Source organism: Primulina tabacum, chromosome 8, assembly GCF_025594145.1.
Source record: "Primulina tabacum isolate GXHZ01 chromosome 8, ASM2559414v2, whole genome shotgun sequence".
In the NCBI taxonomy this organism is placed as follows: Eukaryota; Viridiplantae; Streptophyta; class Magnoliopsida; order Lamiales; family Gesneriaceae; genus Primulina; species Primulina tabacum.
The window spans coordinates 41,065,433-41,087,552 of record NC_134557.1 but is presented as its reverse complement, the minus strand read 5'-3'; the positions used below and the strand labels follow the sequence as shown (position 1 = coordinate 41,087,552).

General features: G+C 35.7%; 1 protein-coding gene across 1 annotated transcript; it reads right to left on the bottom strand.

The window, feature by feature from the left end:
• Positions 1-19,883: 19,883 nt before the first annotated feature.
• LOC142554210 (SKP1-like protein 1B) lies at positions 19,884-21,904 on the bottom strand. The gene is made up of 2 exons (XM_075664895.1): positions 21,490-21,904; positions 19,884-20,261 (listed from the first exon to the last, which is right to left on the bottom strand). The coding sequence occupies exons 1-2, from the start codon at positions 21,802-21,804 to the stop codon at positions 20,088-20,090; spliced, it is 489 nt and encodes a 162-aa protein (XP_075521010.1). The 5' UTR covers positions 21,805-21,904; the 3' UTR covers positions 19,884-20,087.
• Between the last annotated feature and the right edge of the window lie 216 nt (positions 21,905-22,120).

Below are 22,120 nucleotides of genomic sequence, written 5' to 3'. Positions count from 1 at the left end.
TTACAAGTAAAATAAAAAAATTACTTTTATAATTTAATAAATCTAACGAAAAAATAACTTACTATCTTTCTAAGCTAATAAAATTTGTAATCTTAACTAACACTTAGAAATTTATCAAGAATTGAAGTGAAAAATTTTATCCTTAATTGAAAATAAAAACGTACAAGAGAAGAAAATTATTGTAGATGTGGAAGGTGTGGAGGAAAATGAACCGAAAATGCGAGTATTTATAGACACTTTGCGACAGTTTTAGTGGCGACGGTTATATAGCGACGATTAAGCAAAAACTGTCGCTATTAGCGATGGTTTTTTCTTAACCGTCTTTAATAACGGCGGTTAAGAAAAAACCGTCGCTATTGGCGATGGTTTTTGTTTAAATCGTCACTATTTTAAAAACTGTGATGATTTTAATACAACTGTCGCAAACCGTCGCAATTTTTAAAATAGTGAAGGTTAAAAAACTGTCGCTATTAGCGATGATTTTTGTTAAACCGTCGCTAATTTAAAAATTGCTTTAAACCGTCGCTATTAGCGACGGTTCAAAAAACCGTCTCTAATAGCAACGGTTTTGGTTTAATCCGTCGATATTTTAACAACGGTTCACTAAAACCGCTGTCATTTCTCCAAAAAAATACGCTAATCCACAACGGTTCACTAAAACCGTTGTCGTTTCTCCAAAAAAACATGCTAATCAAAAACGGTTTTCTAAAACTGTAGTCATTTGTTCAAAATAACACGCTAATAGACAGCGTTTTATAAAATCGTTGTCTTTGACCCCCAACCGTTGTCTTTTAGCATTTTTTTTGGGTCAAAGACAACGATTTTTAGAAAACCGTTGTATTTTGCTTAAAAAAAGTGCTTTTTAACAACGGTTTTCACTAAAACCGTTGTTAAAAAGTAAAAAAAAAATGATTTTTCAAAAAAAATCGTTGCCTTGTAAGTGTGGTTGAAGGCATATTTTGTTTTAATGAATTGCAGTAAACCCAACCATATGGCAAATGACTGCGGCAAGCCAAAGAAAGGGAAGGAGCAAGTCAACGTAGTTCGAGAAAAGTCGGTGGCTTTTGATTTTGCTGAACTTGATTTTTCTTTGTCATTATTTAGAGTAACATGGTGGATAAACCAAACGAATGGTGGGTTGTTATGGGTGCTACCAACACATATGTTCTGATAAAAGGATGCTCTCCACATACACTCCAAGTTCTGGGAGAAAATTGTGCATGGGAAATTCTGCTACTTGAGATATTGTAGGACTTGGAAAGTTGATCTTGAAGATGACATAAAGGATGGAAGTGACGCTTAATGATGTACTTCATGTTCCAGACATAATAACGAACCTCGTGAGGGGGTGTCGTTGTTGGTCAAGCATGTCTTTAGACTAGGGATGTAAATAAACCAAATCGTTTGTGAGTTATTTGAAGCTCGATTCGATAAAAAGCTCGTTTGAGCTCGTTTAATGGGGCTCGTTAAGATAAACGAACCAAGTTCAAGCTCTATAATATTTGGCTCGTTAGCTTGTGACTATGTTCATTAGTAAATTCATAAGTAATATCTTAGATGAAAAATAATAATTTTGATATTTAATTTATTGATTTAACACATTAATTATGAAATATATAGAAAAATCAATTAAATTTATTTATTATAATAAATGACAAATTTTAATAAGAATATTATATTTTAAATGTATAATTTATTTTTTAATGGATTAATGAATATTTAAATGTACAATTCATATTTATTGAGCTCGTTTAGGTTCGATAAAAGCTTGAATAAGCTCGTGAGCCATGATTATATTCGTTAAATAAAGCTCGAGCTCGGCTCGATTATAAACAAGCCAAGCTCAAACATTCAAGATTTCGACTCGGATCAACTCGATTACATCCCTACTTTAGACTAGTGTTGTTTAAGTCTAATAAGTTTGTATTTACAAAAAATAGTCATTTTATTATAAAGGGGTATTTCGATGAGAGTCTCTTCAAGATAAATGTAGCAGCGGTTCACCACAATGTTGATGATAATAAAATTAATAATTTTTTTCACTTTCTTGAGTATTTTGATTTATGGCACGTTCCCTTAGGATACATAAATTTTAAAACTCTAAGAAGTTTGATGAATTTAGAATTGTTGCCTAAATACAACATTTATCCAGCACATAAATGTGTGATATGCGTTGAAGCAAAAACGACCAAAGCGTCTTTTCCATTCCATCGAAAGATGTACAAATCATCTAGAACTAATACATACGAATCTTAGTGATTTAAAGCTTGCACAAACTAGAATAAAGGAAAATATATTATGTAATATTTATTGACAATTGTACGAGGTACTGTTATGTATATCTTTTAAGAAATAAAGATGAATCAATTAAGGCATTCAAAACATACAGAACCGAGGTTGAGAATCAACTTTATAAAAAATAAAAAAATCTGCAGCGACAGAGGAGGAGAATATGGAGCACCGTTTGATGAATGTTATTCATCCTTGGGAATTATCCATCAAACTACTGTAATATACTTACCTCAATCTAATGGCATCGCTGAATGGAAAAATTAAACTTTTACTGACATGATGAATACCATGCTAATAAATTCAGGCTTACCCCAAAACTTGTTGGGGGGGAGCAATATTGTTAGCTAATCATATTCTGAACAAGATATTCAATAAGAAAATGATAAAATGTCATATGATTTGTGAAAAAGGGAATAAACCTTCTTACAAATACTTAAAAATGTGAGGGTGCTTGGCCAATGTTAAAATACCAAGGCTAAATCAAGTCATAATTGGACCAAAGACGGTCAAATGCATATTCATGTATATGCTCATAACAGTAACGCATATAGATTCATAGTTAACAAATCTGAAATTTCTAAAATGAATATAGGCATGACGATTGAGTCAAGAAATATATTTATATATTTCATTGCAAACTAAGGCAAGAAGAAGTTTCTAACAAAATAAAGATTGAAATAGTGGATGAAGGTTATGCCCTACTAATGGACCTTTTCAAGATAAAAATGTTGTGACAATTTAAGGCTCTTCTAAAGAAAACAACCTAGGTGAAGTAAAAATGCTAGAACCTAGAAGTCTTTTGGTCTATATTTCACACTTGCATGTTGGAAAATGAACCAAAAAACTTAAAGATGCATTGTCTGGCCCCGAAGCTACAAACTGAAAAGAAGCCATTAATATAGAAATGGATTCTATTTTGCAAAACAATAATTGGGAAGTGGTGGATCTTCTACTAGGTACCAAACCAATGAGATGCAAATAGGTCCTGAAAACAATGTATAAAACTGATTGAACAGTATAAAAATACAAGGCCAAATTGGTGGCTTAAGGCTACAGACAGAAAGAAGACCTTGATTTCTTCTATATGCACTCAACAGTTTCAAGAATAACTTTTATTCGTGTACTCATTGCAATTGTAGCTTTGCATAGTCTTGAAATATACTAAATGGAAGTCAAAACCGTATTTTTGAATTATGAACTTGAATAAAAGATATGTATGGAAAAACCGTAATGTTATATTGTTTGGGGTCAAGAAAAGAAAGTTTGCCGACTCATTAGTCTTTAAATGGACTTAACCAAGCGCCCAAATGGTGACATGAGAAATTTGACAAAGTGATGCTGTCAAATAGATTTAAGATTAATGAGTGTGACAAATGTGTCTACATTAAATACACTCAAGAATCTTATGTAATAGTGTATCTACAGACGACATTTTTATAATGGGGAGTAATCAAGACATGATCAAGGAAACAAAGAAAATATTGACATAACATTTTGATATGAAAGATATGTGTATTGTTGATGTTAGGGATTAAAATATTTAGAACTTCAGAAACAATAGCCTTATCTCAATCTCATTATATTGAAACTATCTTGAGAAAGTTTAACGTTTATGACTCATTTCCCATAAAAATGATCTTCCCCCTTTAAATTGAATTTCGTCCCCGAAATTCGTTTATACTTGATAATCAAAAGTTTAGACTTAGTTCTAGTATCCCAAAAATCCACGCTTCCGCTGCGCTACTCTGATAAAATTTAAGTTCTAAATGTCCTTACGTCTCCTTTATCCCAATTAAATTTTTCTTCTAAATCCTTATTTGCGAATTGCAACTTAAAAAGACCCACAATAACTTAGTGCTGCTACTATTATAACCTCGAATTTCAACTTTTCTTAAAATTCTCAATATTAAAATATGGATGGTCATACTTATCGTATATTATTTTCTTATTTTATACCCAAAATGTTCATCAACTTATCATATTTCAACATTAAAATCCCAAACGCATCCGCTAACGCTTAGATTTTTAAGCCTAATATCGTTTCATCCTACAAAACCCTTGATTAACTTTCCTTATAATATTATAACTAAGATATCACAAGGTTCCAAATATTCTTAAAAGTCTAAATCATCAAAAATTCTTATTATTTAAACCATTCAATTCTCACTTATTGCTAAACTAGTCCCCAAATTCCTTAAAAATTGCAAAATTAATTCTTAATTTCCTCAAAAATTATCCAATTGATCCTTAATTTCGAAAATCCTATGATTAATCCATTATTTCTTGGCATTCTTAATTTCCTTCTACGGGTTTCTCGTAACATAAATTTCAATAATTTTAAACTTATTACCCAAAAATCATTTTTCATAACTAACCTTACCTTTCATCAAAACTTAAAATCTCAATTTATACATTGTCTTACTTCCAAAGATCATCGATGTATTCGAATCATTATTCCTTACGTCTAATTCCAAAAATTAACTCGATTAGTAACCACGGATCATAAATATTTTCTTAGAAAATCTACATGTCCCAAAAGCATTCATAATATTTGCGTTTAACTTATGGCCCAAAAATAGAACGTCAATACTAAAACCCAAAAATCAACATAGTCTAATTCCATCACAAAGCCAACATACGCTAAAATCATATAATTTTTCATTTCTTATCGTATCATGTATAAAATTCTAAAGCATATAAAACATATATCCTCATAAAGCTATTAAACATGTGACGTAAACATATAATTCATGTAGTCATGTAGGTAACAACATATAAATCATATAAAGCATGTAAACTTACAGATTGAGGCTTGACGACTGAGCTTTTCGGCACTGATGGTGGCACAATCCTTTACAATAACCATTGCTCTGATACGAACTGAAACATCTGCTATTCGTTTTCTTAAAACGTACTTGAATTTTTTTTCCTCACTTAGCATTCGGCCGAACCATAAAATATTTTTGCACCATTTTAAAAATAAAACAATCCACTAATATTTGAAAATCAAAGGAAATAGTTCCACTCGTAAAATCGTCCAACGTTTTACCAAACCTAAAAAGCAATAAATTTGAAAAGTATAGCCCATACTAAACCTCTCAAAAAATATCTCAAAAGCGTAAATAAAAAGTCATAAAATATCTTTAACATAACTTAAAATCATAAATCATAACTAGTGCGGAAAACTAGCGTCGGTCATCGGGTTATGTGCACCTTCAGTCCAGCAAAGTCAACCATCAAGATCTCCATTATCATAATTAGCATAATCACCTACATCAATCACACCTAGTGAGTCTAAAGATTCAACACACCATAATCTTGATAACAAGTACTACATATACAGATCACATATAACAGTCAAAATATTTATACTTAAAATATCATTTTCATGAAGATGCATAAACTTTAAACATGAACATTTTCATGATGCATAAACTTTAAATAAAAATATTTTCATAATGATGCATCAACTTTAGCATAAACATTTTCATAAACTTTTCATAAACATTTTCATATCAACATAAACATATTCACATTCGTATCCATATTCATATCATCATATTCATATTCGTATTCATATTCGTGTTTGTTGAATTCAGATCGTGATTGTGACTCGTATTCGTATTCGTATTGGGCGATGGATCCATCTAGAGAAAACCACAGTACTGGGCGGCGGGGACACCAGCGACACTCTCACCTGTCAACTGGGCCTTGGCCAACGTATTAACATATTAACGTATTCGTATTCGTATCCGTATCCAAGGAAACACGATCGTCGGACTCCCACTGGAACCATAACCCTCACAATATTTTCAACATATCATCGTATTTAGTCACAATCCATTCACGTCCTTCAACATATTATCATCACTTAATAAAAATCATGCATATACGTATCGTTTTATTTTTGAAACCAAGCATGCAACATATCTTTTAATCCAATAATTAAACCATAAAAATCCATGAACATTTAAAATCATAATTTAACATATAAAAATTCATAAACATTTGAAATAATCATATTAGCATTTAAAACAGCATTCAGAGCACTGCCATGATGTTTACTAATTTTCGGACGTAAAATGATCGTTTTACCCCTATATGTAAAATTTCACGTTTTTGACTTTTTCTTAATTTCATTGACTCTAACATGTCCCAAATAATTATTTAAGCCTACATGAATTTTCTCATATTTTTATTTGGCTTAAATCGATAATTTTAATTTAATCTTTAAATAAGACGTATTACCGCGTTTTAATCCCGAATTAAACCAAACCTTTTTTAATATAAAATTCCCAATTTACAAAATTAGACTTTTAATAATTATTTGAGCTTAAATATAATTTTCCATAACTTTATAAAGCATAAAACTAGGCTTTTTATAATTAATTCTTTAATTAACGTTTCGTGCAGCGATAAAATCCCGGATAAATCCAAAACTTATTATTTTGATCCCAAATTTTAAACATAACATTTTTAGTATTTATTCTATCCTTCCAAGTCATGAACCACACCCGTGGACCCATGGATTCAATTTTAGCCTTTTAATTTTTGAATTTGACACCTTATCGAACCACCCGAACCATCTTCCAAAATACTCAAGCCACGCCCGAGCCACCTCGAGCCAAACCATAGCCAACCCATCTAGGGACCCTCATGACCAAGCCCAGCCCAAATAACCAGCCTTGTCCGGCTCAAAAACTTGCTGGATAGAAGACCCGTTTGCATGTGTGTGTGCGTGTAGGGTGTCCTTAACCATTTGACCCCTCATGACCCTAACCATCCCTGGACCACGCCCAGACCCAGCCCAGACCATCCCAAGCCCCTGGACGTGAGCAGCGAGCCATCTGTTTTCACAACCAGTAGATGTGCCCCCTCTCTTCTCCCTTCTCATGCTTCCTCTCGAGCCAGCAGCCAACCAAGCCGCACCAGTCCCTGCCCAGACCCTTGTGCACCCTTCTAGGACCCTAAGGAGTCGACCTAGCCCAGCCCATAGCCCCCTGGCCGAGCCTTTTTCTTCCTGCACAACAGAACACCCTGCACTACTCCTTGAAGCTCTCGGCTTGCTAGGACTCCTCCCCAGCCCATGGTCTCGAGTACTAGCGTGGCTAGGACTCTTCTCCTGACCCACACATGACCCTAGCCCAGCATGGTCTAGGCTAGGGATGTAATCGAGTCGAGCCGAGCCGAACTCTTGAATGTTTGAGCTTGGCTCGTTTATAATCGAGCCGAGCTCGAGCTTTATTTAACGAATATATGCATGGCTCACGAGCTTATTCAAGCCTTTATCGAGACTAAACAAGCTTAATAAATATTAATTATACATTTAAATTTTTATTAAATTAATTAAAAATAAATTATATATTTAAAGAAAAATATATTATTCTTATTAAAATTTGTAAATTTATTATAATAAATAAATTTAATAGATTTTTCTATATATTTCATAAATAATATGCAAAATCAATAAATCAAATATCAAAACTATTATTTTTTCATCTAAAAGATTACTCATGAATTTACCAATGAACATGTTCACGAGCTAACGAACCGAATACTGTAAAGCTTGAGTTTGGTTTGTTTATCTTAACGAGCCTCATTAAACGAGCTCAAACGAGCTTTTATCGAATCGAGCTTCGAATAGCTCACAAACGGTTTGGTTCATTTACATCCCTAGGTCCAGCCAACGCCAAGCCATGCATCACCTTTCCCCTTAACCGAACACACAGCCCCCACAATGTGCACTTGGGTCCAGCTTTGTTCTTCCTGATTTGCACGTTTTTGGTGTGTTTTAGGACTCTTTAAAACATGTAAAAACATCCCTCAAACCTATCCTAATCATGGCAGCCCCTTTAGATCATATTAAACATGATTTTGGATGAAATTACAAGCTTTAAAATTGACATATGTCACAAAAACGAAATTTTTTCATGATGCACTTGTTTTTCATGCAAAAACTCAATTAAATAAAATACTATAGTGTGATAGATGTTTGAAGAAAAGAATATGGCGTGCCTTTGCATTTTAAATGCACGAAAACGAATCGACGATGCGAAAAACGGTGACGTACACCTTGGCCGAATTATCCCTCGAACTAACAAAGCTTTTCCCATGCTTTTGCTTGTGTGTGCCGTGTATTTGAAAGGGGATCGTTTTTACGTGTTCTAATGCGCAACGGAAGTTTCAAAATTTGTTTTTCAAGATGAAAAATTTGAACACCTCATACTAGATGTGTAGCAAAAACAAAAACACCAAAATGACATTCATAGGGTGTAAAGAAATCATACCTATCAACCTCTTGAGGTTGATGATGGCTCCAACTAAGGTGTAAACACCTTAGCTCTTGAATGACAAGACAATCTTCAAGCTTCCCTTTGAGCCCACCTTGCTCAAATATTAAACCCACCACCAACTAGCTAGAACCACTCTAATTTTGCACTAGAAAAATTAGAGCATTTTTCTTTGAGAAATATTTTCTTTCTTCAACAATTGAAGAACAAAAATGGAGAGAAAAATGAGGGAGTGAGTGATCCAAAATTTCGGCCATTGCAAGGTGTAGGAGGGAAGGGAAGACTTTTCTTGGGTGTTGAAAAAGTTGAGTTAAGCATGTGCATGCCATGCCTTGGTTATACAAAAATTTGCCTCCCAACTCTTCACCTCCCAAGCATGCAAAACCTAGTGGGCTTGTAACATTTACAAAGGGCTCATGGACCTTTTAATTTAATTGTCTCAAACATTTTTGAGCCCAATTAAACTTTACTTGGTTTTACTCAAGTCCACTAGTTAAATAATTATTTCCAATTGGGCTCTACAAGGCCCAATGTTATTTAATTAATTCAACACTTGAATTAATTTAATTATTTGGACTCTACTAGGCCCACTAGTGTTTAATTAATTCAACACTTGAATTAATTTAATTTAGTCCATAATAATGTTTATGAAAATCACAATTTTCAAATACATTATTTATTTGGCCAACTTTTAATTTAGGAACACATTCATAAATTAAAAGTTATATTTCTCTCATAGAAGTCATACTTCTATTTTTCCTCAAGCTTATAAACTCCTTTATAAGCCGTTCAACACATTGAACTATTTTTACTTCTCAACGGGATCTAGAAAGCTAGTACTTGTGTGGCCCTCAATGGTTCATTGATACAACTAGCCGTGGGTTCACATCTCCATGTGATTCGGACTAAACATGTCCTTATACGAGCATACCCCAATTGCTTCATTCTTACTTATCAACTCCTTGATAACAAGAACGTCAGAACTCAAGTCTGATAGTACCCAACCAATCATGTTAAACGCCTAACAGCATCGCTTACATGATTCCCTAGGTATCAAATGATAGTGCCTGCAAGAACCATTCAATTATGGTTAGCGTACAGTACGGTCCCTTCAACTCATATATCCCGACCGATTCGACAACCATTGGTTTATCGAGAGTGTTCAATGAATCGATACTATGTGTCATGTCGTAGTTGCATCGATGGTGTAATCTATGAAACCTCTTTCATAATTACCACCATACTCTGATCAGAGATTTCATACTACATACACATAGGATATCCATACCCGAAGGTAAGCGGTGAATCCCCGACTACAATGCATCGACTCCTATATGTTTCGACAAAACACCCAACCTTGCCACCTGATGACCCCTTGAGAGTCGGTAAACAAGTCAAAGTGTAATTCTAGCACATAGAGTCTCAATGTTGTCCCGGGTCGTAAGGACTAATGGTGTACAACCATAAACTAGGACGTTTCCACTCGATAAGTGAGAACCACTTGGAAAGTCCTTTATGGAGGGTTGTTCAGTGCACTCTACCAGGAGCACCTATCTGCATGCTCGGACATCACAATGTCCCCTACCAATGAAACATGGTACTCACATCGCAGATACTAGTCTCGAACTCGAGCGGCCTATATCCTTCTTAGCGGCGGCTGAATCGACTAGGAACTGTTTAGAATATACAGTATTCCAAATATGAGTTTCATGATACTCATCATATTAGCATCTCATATTCTTTCTACTATATGTATATTCAAGGGCTTTATCTATGCAACTAGCATGGGTATTCAGATAAAGATGTGCCAATAATAATTTCAAATATTATTAAAATAAAGATTGTTTATACATAGATTTTTATTGTGAACACTCGGCCAACACTTGGCTCGACGGGCACCTACTCTAACAGTATTTTCTTGGGGAGGGATTTTACAAATCTGATGGGGCGTGGGCGTGGGGTTGTGTGTGAGTTATGGGGTAATTTTAGGCTTTAAATAGTTAATTACCCCACTAACAAAGCCTTGGCCTATTAGGAAAGTTAATTATGCCCAAAAAGCCCATTAGTGCTTAACTAAAATATTAAAAATCGTTTTGTTTAAATAATTTTGTGAATTTATTAGCCGGGTTGTCCATAAGTTCGTATTTTTTGTTGAAAAATCAACACCGATAAAAATTACGTCCCGGCGTATAAAATCACCTCAAAACTCCTTATTTTCAAAAATATAAAAAAGCATAACTCATATTTTAAATAATTAAAAATAATTATTTAATAAAAACATTTTCTATTTGTTAGCCCTCGCTTTCCGTTCCTCGATCGCAACTCGAATAACCTTTAAAAATATATTTTAATGCAACCATGTAGAAAAATATATTTTAAACATGTCAATATACACAACATAATTAATTAATACAATTAAAACATTTAATTAAAATACAAGGAAATTTAATAGCTTTCGTGCATGTGGTTCGCGTGAACCTTTAAACTTTCGGGGCGTTACAAATGCACAAGGACATGAGCGTCCATTTAGGTAAAATTCATAGAGAACCAATATCTCAATTGGAATATTCCAGAATTATTGGAAACTTTATGCATATCACTAATTGTACTTGAACGAACATCGCTTAAGTTGAGTCGATTCACGAGCAATCCTAGTTATGCTCATTGGAAGACTATGACAATGGTGCTTAGATATTTAAGTCACACCTTAGAGTGTGCACTTCAATATACAAACTATCATGCACTGCTAGAAAGATATAGCAATGCTAATTGGATTTTTGACACCAATGACTCCAAATCTACTAGTGGTTATGTCTTTAGCATTGATGGTGGTGCAATCTCTTGGAAAGTCATAAAAAAAACCTGCATTGCTAGATTCACTATGAAATCTGAATTTATAGAAGTAGACAAGACTGCATGAAAAGTAGAATGACTTCGTAATTGTCTAGAAAATATATCTTGTTGGAAAAGTCCAGTGCCATCAATAATGATACATTGCGACAGTCAATTGGAAATTGCAAGGGCACAAAACAACATGTACAATGGGGTAAGTCTCAACATATTAGTCGAAGACATAATACAGTGTGAAAATTGGTCTCAAATAGAGTTATCTATATTGATTATGTCAAATCCAATGATAACTTGGCAGATCCGCTTACGAAAGCATTGAATAGAGATGAGTGTACTACTTGTCTAGAGGAATGAGTTTAAAACCTAAAAAATAAAGTTTTCATAATGAAAACCCAACATGATTGATTGGAAATACAAATATTTTGGTTCAATTAAACAATTAAATTATGAAAACTTGAGTTAACACTCGACAATTTTTCCTTTCTCATTCCTAGCACGACGAGTGTTCTTGCCTACCAATATAGTGATGTTAAATATCGAACTTTTAATGGCTCCTTAGCTTGTAAAAGAAAGAGTATGGTAAGATAATTTTAAAAAGAAGACCACCAATGTAAGTGTGAAGATGGGCCGCCTCAACGAAATACTTAAGAAACCAAGAATTATTCAATGACCAAAACGGACACAACCAATAAAGAACCAGATGGAAATGGTAGAGAATTTATCGTGTAGGTATTGTTGTATGGTTTTATATAAACCAACAATAAGTTCAAGACATCAAGTTCACTTTATGACCTAGTAATCTGATAGTATTTGTAGGTATTGTCGTATGGTTTTATATAAACTGTCAATAAGTTCAAGACATCAAGTTCACTTTATGACCTAGTAATCTGATAGTATTCTAATAAGAAATGTTCAAGGCCTAAAGCCAACAATCTTGATGCGATAATTTTTCAAGTGTATTGTATTTTGATATCATGTGCATTCATGTATTAGTTTCACTCATGTGTGAGATTGTTGGAATGTTTGAACTTAATAAATAGAAATTAAGCAACACAAAAGACAAAGAAAATTGGACCCAACAAGAATGTTTAAATGTGCACCTTAACGGGGTGCCTCAGCGTCCATTTATGACCAGGAAATATCCAATGCAACAAGGGAGGCACCTAAGCACCTCTCTAGTGGCCTGGAAGGCGTCTTAGCACCTCCCTTACTGCCTTGGAGATTCCAGGGCAGAGAGGGAGGCACTCGTTAAATGGCGCATAGGTGTTTGAAGACATTGATTGACGGAAAGTGCGAGTTTTCATGATCTCTTGCATCCAAATGGTGTTCATTGACATCTTTCATCATATATTTGGATGAAGGTGTTGGTCCCATGTGCGGAATTTGAGATAATAAAACCCGAAAAATAAAGAATAAAATGGACACCGAGATTTACGTGGAAAACCCCTAAAAATTATTAGGATAAAAACCACGGGCAAGATGAAAAGAATTCCACTATAATATTTTGTGGTGTACAACTCACTCACTGTGTTTCCAAAGAGAACACACACTCTCTTAATACAGGAGAACAAAACACCTCACAAATATTATAGAACTAAGCACTCAAATGCTTATAAGATTAGAGAAAACTCGAAGAAGGGATGATTTCAGAATGAAGGAGGGAGCTCTATTTATAGAGCCTCTTGACCGTGTAAATACGCGTTAAAAATGCGTATTCAAATTCCGTCTGAATTATTAGTCAACTTTACCAACTTTCCAAGCCTGCAAAAAAAACGTGTTAATAATTTTTGTCCCCACCCCATTTAATGTTTTTGCCGACATTTCTCCCACTTGGAGATCCGATTGAGAATCAAACACATCTCCACACATCCTTTCAATCTTACCATTCCCTGCTACTTATGTTTCCGCTAGACCACTTGAGGATCTACAACACTCAAACTTATCAGTGTTCACTAGCTTTGTCAAAAAATCAGCTATGTTGTCATCGTATGGATCTTCTGCATATCCACGCTTCCTTCTTCTACTACTTCACGCACAAAGTGAAATTGTACTCCAATGTGTTTAGTCCTGGAATGAAAGGCTGGATTTCTTGCGATGTGCAAGGCACTCTGGCTATCACAAAACAAAGGAACATTCTCTTGTTTGTCTCCGATCTCCTCCAATAACTTTTAATCCATATTGCCTCCTTGCAACCTTGAGTAGCTGCCATGTATTCTGCCTCTGTTGTAGATAACGCCACAACTGTCTGCAGTTTTGAAACCAAGCTTACAGCATCCCTTGCAAGTGTAAACACATAACCAGTAGTAGATTTCCTCTTATCAGGATCACCTGCATAATCTGAATCGACAAAGCCCCTGAGTGTAAAATCCGATCCTCCATAACATAATGCACCATTCGAGGTACCCTTAATGTATTTAAGGATTCTCTTAACAGTCCTCCAATGCTCTCGTCCAGGATTCGCCATATACCGACTAACTGCTCCCACTGCTTGAGCAATGTCCGGTCTTGTACATATCATGACGAACATCAAACTTCCCACTGCTGATGCATATGGTACTCGAGACATCTCCATCCTCTCTGCTTCACTGCTAGGACACATCTCGGAGGATAACTAGAAGTTAACAGGAAGAGGGGTCGATATTGGCTTAATATCTTGCATGTTGAAGCGTTGCAAGATTTTCTTCAAATAATTTTTCTGGGAAAGCCAAATCTTTCTGTTGCTTTTGTCTCGGTGAACTTGCATTCCTAGAATCTTGTTTGCTGGTCCCAATTCCTTCATATCAAATTCACTAGCCAACTGTGCCTTCAATCCTTGGACCTGATCTTTGTTGGGGCCTGCTACCAACATGTCGTCCACATACAACAACAAAATGATATAATCATCACCAGACCTCTTGAAATACGTACAAGGTTCTGCACTCAGTCTGTTGTATCCAAGGCTCATGATATAGGAATCAAATCTCTTGTACCAACACATCGGCGCCTGTTTGAGACCGTACAGAGATTTCTTCAACCTACAAACCAAGTTCTCTTTGCCTTTTTCTGCAAAACCTTCTGGCTGGAGCATATAGATTTCTTCTTCAAGATCTCCATGAATAAAACGCCGTTTTCACATCTAGCTGTTCTAGATGTAGGTCAAACACCGCACACAATGTCAATACCACTCTAACTGTTGTAAGCCGAACCACAGGGGAAAATATCTTATTGTAGTCAATGCCTTCTTTCTGAGCATAACCTTTTACCACCAATCTAGCACGATACCGCTCCACTTGGTTATTGCCATCTCGGTTGATCTTATAGACCCATCTATTACCGATGGCTTTCCTCCCTCGTGGTAGTATAACAAGATCCCAAGTTTTTATTCATGTCTAATGCCTCCAAATCTTCTTGCATTGCTATCATCCACAAATTTACATCCGAGCTTTGAGTAGCCTCGTGGAAACTTGATGGCTCACCATCCTCTGATAATAGACAATATGCAATATTGCTTTCAGTGACATAATCTGAGAGCCAACCTGGTGGTCTTCTGTCTCAAGTTGATTGCCTCACATTGGAAACCTTAGACTCAACATGTTCTTGTTCTTCGTGCTCTGATACTGCTTCACAAGAAACTTGACCTTCGTCCGTCTTATTTTCCACCTGAAAAATAGTAGTTTCTGAATTCGGTGTGCCTTTGTCTCTCTTTACTTTATCTTCGTCGAAGATAACATCCCTGCTGATGACAAGCTTTTGAACAGTAGGATCCCATAAGCGAAACCCCTTTACTCCATCAGCATAACCCAAGAAGATACATTTTCTGGATTTCGAATCCAAGTTCGATCTTTCTTGCTCATTGTACAGAACGTACACAGGACTTCCAAATGTATGCAAATGAGAATAATCTGTCGGCTTCCGGTCCACATCTCCATCGGAGTCTTCAGATCAATCGCCACTGAAGGAGAACGATTGATAATATAACAAGCGGTTTTGACTGCTTCTGCCCAAAATGACTTTTCTAGACCTGCAGTCCTCAAAATAGCTCTTGTTCTGTCCAACAAGGTCCTATTCATCCACTCCGCAACTCCATTCTGTTGAGGTGTGTAAGCCGCCTTGAACTGTCTCTTGATGCCCTCATGTTGGCAAAATGCATCAAACTCGTCACTGATATATTCTCTTCCATTGTCAGTCCTCAGACACTTGATTTTCTTTTCAGAATCAAGTTCAACCCGCGCTTTGAAATCTTTGAAGACTTGGAAAACATCTGATTTCTTCTTGATTGGATACACCCAACATCTCCTAGAGAAATCATCAATGAACGAGACAAAGTATCTCGCTCCTCCTAGGGATACAACCGGTGCTTGCCAAACATCCGAATGAATCAGCTCCAATATTCTTTTGCTCCTGGCAGTAGAAGTGCCGAACTTTAATCTGTGTTGTTTACTGATAACACAGTGTTCACAAAAGGGTAGTGACAATTTTGTAAGTCCCGACAGCAGCTTCCGTTCTGAGAGAATTTTCAACCCTCGTTCTGACATATGCCCGAGCTTTCTATGCCATAACACTGTTAATTCTTCTCATGAACCAATTGATGCAACAGCTAGTTCTGCCTCTTTGTGTGTTTTCCCCAAAAGTACATACAGATTTGCAGCAACCTTTTCCGCCTTCATAACCACAAGCGCTCCCTTTACAATTTTCATGATCTCGTTCTCGATCCGAGTTTTGAACCCGATATCATCCAATTGCCCCAAGGACAAAAGATTTTTCGTCAGTCCCTTCACATGTCGTACCTCCTGTATGGTGCGAATGGTTCCATCAAACATTTTAATTTTGATAGTACAAACCCCAGCGATTTCCAAGGCATGATCATTTCCCATGAATACAGATCCTCCTGAGACTGGTTCATAATGATCAAATCATTCTCTCCGAGATGTCATATGCCACGTCGCTCCTGAATCCATAATCCATGTGTCACAAAATTTGTGTCTGCCTTCTGCAACTGTTGCTGCTTCGCTGAATAATAATTCACCACTGCCTGAAGTACTGGCCACATTTCCTTGAGAGCTTTTATCGATACTTGTACACTCTTTCTTGAAGTGCCCTTTACCGCCACATTTAAAGTAGTAAATATTTTTCTTCTTACTTCTTGACTTTGATCTACCTCGCCTTTGGCTCCCATTGGAATCACGGTCCATAAATCTTCCTCTTATCATCGGTAACGCCTCTGCCTGCTTCGAGGTTACCAACCTATCTTCTTTATTCTTGCGCCGGCTTTCTTCTTCGAGAACCGCAGTTAAAACATCGTCGAATCTTAGAAAGCCCATAAGAATATTGTTGGTTATGTTGATGATAAGTTGATCATATGAATCTGGTAGACTTTGAAGAAGAAGTTCCGCACGTTCATTTTCCCCTATTTTATGCTCCATGGAAGTGAGTTGGACAAATAGAGTATTTAGTGTGTTGATATGGTCGATCATCGATGAAGATTCCGTCATCCGAAGAGTATAAAGCCTTCTCTTTAGGAAAATCATGTTGTGTAGCGACTTGATCTCGTACATCTTTGTCAGAGTATCCCAAATAACTTTGGCTGTTTTTATCTCAGAGATACTTGACAGAACTTCGTCTGCTATAGCCAAGTGTAAATTGGCAACAACATTATCATTCATCTCATTCCACTTTCCATCATCCGTAATTTCCACCGGTCTATCTCCAATAGCTGCCAAGCAATTCTTCTTTCTTAAAACTGCTTGAATCTTTATCTTCCACAACATAAAATTGCTTCCGTTGAACTTTGCTATCTCGTACCTGCCCGCCATTATGTCTACAACAATTTTAGTTGACCGGACAAAATAATCACGCCTTAAATAAAAAATCTCAAAAAATCTTTTATGATGTGGAAGATCAGTCTAGGCTGCAACCAAAGAGCATACTCAGAATTTTAAGAAATTTTAAACCAAGGCTCTGATACCACTTGTTGGTCCCACGTGCGGAATTTGAGATAATAAAACCCGAAAAATAAAGAATAAAATGGACACCGAGATTTACGTGGAAAACCCCTAAAAATTATTAGGGTAAAACCACGGGCAAGATGAAAAGAATTCCACTATAATATTTTGTGGTGTACAACTCACTCACTGTGTTTCCAAAGAGAACACACACTCTCTTAATACAGGAGAACAAAACACCTCACAAATATTATAGAACTAAGCACTCAAATGCTTATAAGATGAGAGAAAACTCGAAGAAGGGATGATTTCAGAATGAAGGAGGGAGCTCTATTTATAGAGCCTCTTGACCGTGTGAATACGCGTTAAAAACGCGTATTCAAATTCCGTCTGAATTATTAGTCAACTTTACCAACTTTCCAAGCCTGCAAAAAAAAAAACGTGTTAATAATTTTTGTCCCTACCCCATTTAATGTTTTTGCCGACAGAAGGGACACCTCTTAGAATCAACATATCTCTAATGACTGAAATCTCTAAATATATGATCAAATGCAACAAGAAGAAACTTTTGATCATCAGATTTTTATGCACATTTGCATTCATTTTGTCTTTCTTTTTTTTTTTTCTTTTAAAGAGTGTATAATCCATTTTCTGTTATCATTCTTATACATTACAGTGTTTTTATTGTAAGAATGAGTTGTATCTTGAGGATGAATTGTCATAACTAGAGCAACAAGATAGGAAAAAATTCTTCAACACTTATCTTAACTCAAATTCTTACATATTTTTCATTTTCATTCTCGAGTTTCATGGTACACCATAAATAATAGCATACGAAAATTTTAAATCATACCTCTATGGGAAATGACCAGATTTTGTCTCATATTATGATTTTTTTCCTGACTTGGTCCCAAATGTTTGGGTATTCCCTATTTAATCTCAAGCATTTAAAAAATTGACCAAATTGGTCATTCTTTTAGTTTAAGGATTAAAATTAACTAAACAGTCATATGTCAATGACAAAAGAAATCCCAAAAACCTAAAATAGACTTCCTAATAATTCCAATTCCGTGCCTTATTTCTTGAAGGGGGCCGAAGTACTTCACTGCATCACACTCGCAAATTTGTCTCCACCTTGAGGAAGAATGAAATGGAAGTTGCATACGATAACCAGATTTTTGTTCTTTTCGAAATCATAAATTTATGTCAAGATTTAGAATTAGGGTTTTTTATAATTCTATTTTTTTGGATATTGTGTTATTTTGTTTTGGATTTTTCATTTTTTATTGATTTTGTTTTTTAACCTTGCCATTATGATTTTTTAAGGAATTAGGATTTTGATTTGAGAATTAGGGTTTTTTTTATATAATTTTGATTTGTGGAAGATTTAAGCACAACTAAAGCTAACTGATTTCATGTATTGCTTATTTTGCGATATTTCAATTTCTTTATTTTTTGTCTTGCAATTAACGTTCAAATCTTGGGATTTTTTTTAGCCGCACGAAATTGTAATTAAATTAGGGATTTTATTTTGGATCTTTGGGCCTTTTTGGGGCATGGCTCACATGACTTTTATAGTTATTTTTTTAACCTTAAAATTGATGGAATGAACAACGAAGTCAAAATTTTGAAACAGATTAAACGAGAAGACCGAAACATTTGAGATCAAACATGGACTCTCCCCTACCTTTATGCTGCAATGGGGTGAAAAGGATAATGTGTCCAGAATACTCGTTAGTTGAGTTTCATATTTGTGTTATGAACTAGTCCATTCCTCCAAAAAATTGGATTTATTCATGCTACACCAACATATAATTCACGCCACAAATCCCATTAGTCGTGATGTTCCTGTTCAGTCAGCTAGTCCAAATCTTCAACCTACATGTTTTTTTGGACTATAACTTCAACCTATTTCTGCCTTCACATAAGTCATAACACAGACAACTCTAAAGGCACACCTGCGTTCTTCATATTTCAAATCGAATAATAAATACAAAACTAACTTAAAATACAGTATATGACATGAAGAAAAGTCTACTTTTTTTAATACAAAAGATGATTGTACAAATGGATTCATCTATAAATTTAAACCGTTACAGAGTTCAGATAAGAAAGAAAATACGTTGGAACGCCATTATGACGTCCCTGGCGAAGCCCTTTCAGATCTGAAACGAGATAAAATATATGAATGATAGTACATCGTATAAATAAGTTCACGAATCTTTCATTCATTTGTAAATGCAGAATCTCATTCTCAATGGAAGTAAAAGGTTTAATTCATTAGGCGACAAAACATGTAATGCCATGATATGGCCGAGAAAGTAGGTTTGGAATCCACAATCTCCTCGACCACACGACTCAATTTTTTTGAACATTCTATACCATTGAGCAATGCGCAGCAGTCAGTAACGCATGTCACGCTCGAAGATCCAGCAAACAGCACAAAGACATAGAGACAACATCACATTCACAAGGATGGCATGCCAAACAACATCTGCATGGCTTAGTTCCAATGTAAAGATGGGTAGAATAATAATAAACATCCAGATGAGCTTTACTTAAATACTAGTGCATGCGATACAGAAAAAACTGAGTTCTGAATTCATAGATCAACTGTGAAAAGGACAATTTCAGCAGCAAAAGACGCAACACATTTACTTACGGCACTCTGTCCACATAAGCTGATCAGAAATACAGAAAAGAAAACAATTTGTATATAGACATTAAGCAGCATTCACTCAAACGCCCATGCATTCTCCCTGCGAACTTCTTCTTCCTCCTCTGGAGTAAAGTCATTTTTTATGTTGAAAGTCTTGCGAATTTCCTCAGGTGTCTTCCCCTTGATCATGTCAGCCACGGTTTGACAAGTGAGATCGAGTAAACTCTTGATGTTTAGGTAGTTCGCAGCCTGGAAAGAAATAAGGGGCCCCACTTAGAAAACAAAGAAAGAATTAGCCACCCAAAACTCTCCTCAACATAACCAAGAAAAGAAGGGTGGATTTCCATTTATTCAAAAGAAGGAACATTGATATCACGAAGATACTGAAGAAACTCAGATAATTTCAACTAAACCCACTGTATATAAAGACCTCTACAATCGATGACTAGTTTGGGATTGAGGCACTTATTAGAAATATACACCAAGCACCAAACAAATTGCAGCGAAGGGGGAGCTCAGAATCAGTGAAACTCATCACACAATTGCCCTCACAGCAAATGCAAGTCTAGATTTAAAAAAAAAATTACCAAGTAACATGGTATAGGAAATATAATGCGCATTTATCAACTTACATGCTCTGGATGAAACTGCACATGCATTTGGAATTATTAGAAATTAACAAGGAAAGAAAAAGATGCTTAAACTCAATACTAAAACAAGATAACTCACCTACCCAATCAACAAAATTTGCCCAATGCACCACCCTCCCCAATATACATTACAAGCAAACACAGGCAAAATTTCGAAGTGCAAACTAGAACAAACGAGGAATCCTAGTGATTGACAGAGCAATAAAGGCGTAAAATCCCACAAAATTCACGGTTCAAAAGGCATACCAACATCAATCACATGAAATAGAGCAGTCATGAATAAAATTATTTTGGCGTTTTCTCAATTTCCAAATACCATATCATGAATTTGATAGAGTAATCGGGAGAGGAAACCATAAAATGCCACTACAAGTGGCGCAGTTTCATGTAAACCATAATATATTGTCTAGATAACCAGTAAGAGTGTAAATCGTCTTTGTAGTGTTCAACAGAACTTTATAATTTTGATCCAAAATACTACACAGTAAAATATTTTGGAGAAAGACAGTGCCGTAGACTTGTTGGAGCTGAAACACAGTAGAATGGGAAAAGATAACACGCCAAAGGCTAGCGCGCAAAAAGAAGAAACCTGAATAGGTCCAAACTAAAACTCAATATCACAAACCACACAATCCAGCACGACATGCAAATATCTGCCGAAGCGGAAAAATGCAGCAAGGCCAGCCACATATAAAATGGCAACCAGAAAAATCCAGGGGCAAATTTGTCAAACTCGAAAGCGGTGAGAGAGAAGTGAGTGGCATGATCTAAAAAAGAACAAAACCTAGGGGCAAAACAGTCAAACAAAAAGGATAGGGAGGATATACCAAAATCAGATCAAAGAGCGTCCCCTGATCAACCTTCACGAACTCGGTATCGAAATTCTTCAAGTCGTCGTCGACGACCTTGTCCGTCGAAACAGCGTCGGAGGAATCCTTGGCGGCGGATTCGACGTGGCGCTTGCAGTACTCAATCACCTTGGCGAGGATCTTGGATGTGACGATAGGCAGCGGGATAGTGGTGTCGGCGCAGTTATCCTCGATCATGTGCTTTATAGTCTGAGATTCAACAGCAACAGCCTCCTCCACCTCGAATGTCTCGCCGTCCGAGCTCTTCAACGCGATCACCTTCTGCGAAGACATGCTTTACCGAAGATCGATCGGGGAACCCTAACCTCTGAAGAATGAAATAAAAATTAGCATTTATTTGAGAAGCCGCGTATATTTTGGGGCCCACGCATGAGCCCGGACATTAGATTGGGTCTGGGTTTCCACCTTTATTTATTTTTCTAGTCTATTATGTTCTTTCAACACCAATTCATCTTTCAAATTGGATTATAATAATAAATAAAATATTATGTTGTCATTTTTTAATAATAAATTGTTTTAAAAAATAATAATTTTCGTCCCTCTGATATAATTATTTATGGCTTTGTACATTCATGAAAATAATTCTTTC

What these genes read in the sequence shown, in the direction of transcription:
- LOC142554210 (XM_075664895.1), bottom strand. Translation starts at nt 21,804, where the DNA reads ATGTCTTCGCAGAAGGTGATCGCGTTGAAGAGCTCGGACGGCGAGACA. An exon ending in CGCTCTTTGATCTGATTTTG is followed by an intron (nt 20,262 to 21,489) that starts GTATATCCTCCC and finishes ATTTCTTTCCAG; the next exon opens with GCTGCGAACTACCTAAACAT.